This window comes from Vicia villosa, linkage group LG3, assembly GCF_029867415.1.
Source record: "Vicia villosa cultivar HV-30 ecotype Madison, WI linkage group LG3, Vvil1.0, whole genome shotgun sequence".
Classification (NCBI taxonomy): domain Eukaryota; kingdom Viridiplantae; phylum Streptophyta; class Magnoliopsida; order Fabales; family Fabaceae; genus Vicia; species Vicia villosa.
Genome location: NC_081182.1, coordinates 36,164,435 through 36,168,446, shown reverse-complemented (window position 1 = coordinate 36,168,446; position 4,012 = coordinate 36,164,435). Strand labels below are relative to the sequence as shown.

Here is a 4,012-nt window from a genome sequence, read left to right as displayed (position 1 = left end):
TCAACAATTTTTTTTGCGATGTGATAAACTCCTGATATAAAAACCTCGTAACTCTCTCTAATTCTTCTAGTGCGTGGTCCAAGTGACATTTTCAGATCCTCACATTTACAATGACATAAGTATATGTGTCTTGGTGGAACTTGACGATTTGTCAAATCCACAACATATTATCGTTCATCTTCACTTAGACTCCCCACAAATCCTGATTTTGAAGTTCACATTTTACCTTAACTTTTCATATTAAACCATCTTTAAACTGTGTTGACGTGATTTTCAATGGACAATCATAGTTTTTAATAGGAGATTGTGTTGAAATTTTGGTTTTCTTCTATTTGTCACCTCTATCACAACCTGATATTAATTTCGTAATTTTCCTTCTCTTTCTTGTCTATGTATTTGGTCGTGTAATAGTGATAATCATTATATGTTTAACTATAATCTCCCTAGATCATATTACTACAACTTCTTGTGTATTAAACTTCTGTGTGGTAGAGAATGCATCAATATCTACACTTTATTGATTTTTATTGTATAAAAAAGGAATCTCTATATTTGATAAACATAATAATGAGAATTTTTTATAAGAAAATTAGAAATTTTTCTAATATTTTAAAACTAAATTGTCTCATTTAAAGTAATCCAATAAACAATCGGGATTAATTAAAGAGAAAATGGGTGATGCACTGACAGTGTAAAAAAGTTTTACACTGTCAACCAATCACGACCATGAATCAGGACAAGTCAGACTGTAATTTTAAAAAAACTTATATGATATGGCAAAACGATTTGTTTCTATTGGATGACAGTGTAAAACTTTTTTACACTGTCAGTGCACTACCTTTAACCTCTTAATTAAAATAAGTAACTTGGTGGAACATAAATTGTACCAAATCAATTATAATAGAGTTTTTAGATAATCGCTAACTAAAACACTTTTATAAACCAGAAAATTTGGCCAACGTGTAAATTTTCCAGATTAAAAAAGGTTGAAAGTTAGAGTGAAAATTAAATTAGTTAATTGCTATGCATATTCGGTGTAAATTTTTTTACAACATGAGTGTATTATAACCATTAAAATATATTATTTTTAAAAAATACAATTAAAGTCAAATTTTTTAAATAAATTAACGGTCGTGATTAACTGATGATGTAAAATTTCTTTACACGATTGGTGCATTTCAATTAATTTGTAAAAGGGGACATGTTTCCATTTTTAAATTACGTAGGAGTGAAGGTAAAACTCTAGGGTAAAGGATAATTTTTTTGAAAAATAAAATGAAATAAAATTCTTTACCAAAATAATATGTCAACCTAGTAGTTCACCCATATGATATAAGGTACACCAAATTCACATTCATCAACCGTCCATTAAATTAACAATGTTGCTATCCTATTTTTCATCTTTGCATTCAAAAGCTGCATGACGGGTAAAAGACCTTTGATTTTGTCTCCCATTTCTAAACTACTATTACTATTTTCAAGGAAATTAACATTAGCACCAAAAAGGCCAAAATTTCTAACCAAGAAACGTGTCTAGAATCACACACGACACAAGCAACACCTCTCACATTGTTCTATTTTTACGTGCAAGTTAACGATCAATATCTCATTACTATCATATCAATCGACACATAATCTCCTCTTCTTTTTTTTTCCTACCTAAATGATTCAATAGTTGTTACACCTGCAAATTATACACAAGAAACATGACCTAGATTTATATGTAAATTTTAACATTACTTTTTTTTCACTTTTCCTATATGGTGAATTCTACTATAGCCTTATAAATTTTCCTTGTGATTTGAGTTGTTCTTAATTTCAATGGCGTCAATAAGCAACATTGGTTTACGAGGGAATTGGAATCTGAGCAATGCAAAGAAGGAAAATATTGAGATCCATACAGGAAATCTTAGGTTTAATTATTTTCATCCTCACATCAACAAACGAAGATTTTCATTGGTGATTACAGGTTGTAATCACGGAAGTACTTACAATAAAGTGGACACAATTAATGGAACCAAGGTGAATGGTTTGCAAGTGGCTGAGGCTCCGAGAAAATTGACAAGTGAAAATACAACAGATGTTGGTCTTGTTACAAATGGAAAATTTGTTGAAGGAAGGTTTGTGTTTAGACAGATTTTTGTTATTAGATCCTATGAAATTGGTCCTGATAGAACTCTCACCATGGAGACACTCATGAATTTTCTTCAGGTTAGTTTCACATATAATTCATCAGAATTAAATTGCGAATAAATAGGGTCTCATAATAAATTTGTCTCTGCTTAGGGTTTCCAAAAACTTAAGACGGTTCTGTCTACAACAATATTCAAATCATGGTTTCTTTGCTACCATTTACATGCTTGTGATTTTTTATAGGAAACTGCTCTAAATCATGTTACAAGCTCAGGGATAGGAGGAGATGGATTTGGAGCTACACGCGAGATGAGTCTAAGGAAACTCATTTGGGTTGTGACTCGAATTCAGGTTCAAGTGCAAAGATATAACAAATGGTAAATACATGCATATCATGCATGAGATTCTTCTATTCTATGTTTACAGAAAAATGTTTGTGAGTTGAGCTGAACTACAAAACAAACTCATGAATGTGATAGGGGAGAAGAAATTGAAGTTGATACGTGGGTGGATGCAGCAGGAAAAAATGGAATGCGAAGAGATTGGATAATCAGAGATCATTGTACCGGAGAGATCATAACAAAAGCAACAAGGTGCGTGGATATTTCATCCTTTATAAGTTAAAGATTTAGAATTTCAATTGATGTATGGTAAAAGAAATTGTGATTGATGCATGCATGCAGCACATGGGTGATAATGAATAGAGAAACGAGAAGATTATCGAAAATACCCGAAGAAGTTAAAAGAGAGCTTTCTCCTTTTTACATTCATAGGATTGCTGTAGCTAGTGAAGAAAGAGATTGTGAAAAGATAGACAAACTCACTGATGAAACTGCTGAGACAACACGTTCTGGTTTGGCTGTAAGTTATCTTCTGCATGCATGCATGTTCCAAGTCCAACCCAAACACTGCCTTAGGTTGTCATTTAAGTGATTGTTTGTAGTGACAGCTTTTTTCCCTATGCAATGCAGCCAAGGTGGAATGACATGGATGTTAACCAGCATGTGAACAATGTGAAGTACATCGGATGGATATTAGAGGTACGTATATATGCATCTAATAGTCCCTCTGATACTAGCTGTATTTATTGAATAATTAATGTATCTGGTCTATATTAGTGATGGTTAATTCGTTTGTTGCAGAGTGTGCCGATGAAAGTTCTAGAAGATTACAAAATGAAAAGCTTGACTTTAGAGTATAGGCGTGAATGTACACAATCAAATACGTTGGAATCTATGACATGTCCAACAGAAAGAGTGATAGGTGAATCTGATAATAATTCCAGCAACAGAAAACCTGATCTGCAATACACACACCTACTTCGTTTACAAGATGATAAAAAGGAAGTTGTTCGAGCTAGATCTGAATGGGATTTAAAGCAAAGTCAGCAATGATGGAAACTATACATTATATTCTAGTGATGTTTCTTTGCTTTTCTTATTAGGATCCTTTAATCTATGTACTTGTTGATTTTATCAATCAATTTGAGATATCATTTTCTTGCTGTAGTCCTTTAAGTTTCTTCCAAAGCTACTTGAATGACAACTTACAAAGAACATTTGCGTGATTTTTTTTTAGCTAAAGACATTTGAATTACATTTGAACGATCTCAAATATAGTTACTGCCACTTTTCGTTGTTCATATTAAAAATGTTTTCTTTTAACGTTTTGTATAATCTTGTTTGTGTCAACACATCTTTAACTTGAAAATCAAAATCAAATCTTCCACCAACCCAAAAAGTTCATGGTACTAGTTGTAAAAAATACATAGAGAAATTAATTTTGAGAGAGAAATTCCGCCTTCTCTCTAAAAAGTCAACAATCTAAGCATAACTCATTACTTAAACAACCATTGTAAACATCTTTTTTGACCAAGGTA

General features: G+C 32.0%; 1 protein-coding gene across 1 annotated transcript; it reads left to right on the top strand.

The window, feature by feature from the left end:
- The first annotated feature begins 1,442 nt into the window (after nt 1-1,442).
- LOC131655406 (palmitoyl-acyl carrier protein thioesterase, chloroplastic-like) lies at nt 1,443-3,645 on the top strand. The gene is made up of 6 exons (XM_058925289.1): nt 1,443-2,211; nt 2,377-2,510; nt 2,613-2,726; nt 2,817-2,994; nt 3,105-3,173; nt 3,276-3,645. Exons 1-6 carry the CDS (start codon nt 1,822-1,824, stop codon nt 3,525-3,527), a joined length of 1,137 nt encoding a protein of 378 aa, XP_058781272.1. The 5' UTR covers nt 1,443-1,821; the 3' UTR covers nt 3,528-3,645.
- Nucleotides 3,646-4,012: the final 367 nt, after the last annotated feature.

Coding starts and splice junctions, on each gene's coding strand:
- LOC131655406 (XM_058925289.1), top strand. CDS start 1,822: ATGGCGTCAATAAGCAACATTGGTTTACGAGGGAATTGGAATCTGAGC. Junction 2,727..2,816: donor ATCATAACAAAAGCAACAAG/GTGCGTGGATAT, acceptor GCATGCATGCAG/CACATGGGTGATAATGAATA. Junction 3,174..3,275: donor ACATCGGATGGATATTAGAG/GTACGTATATAT, acceptor CGTTTGTTGCAG/AGTGTGCCGATGAAAGTTCT.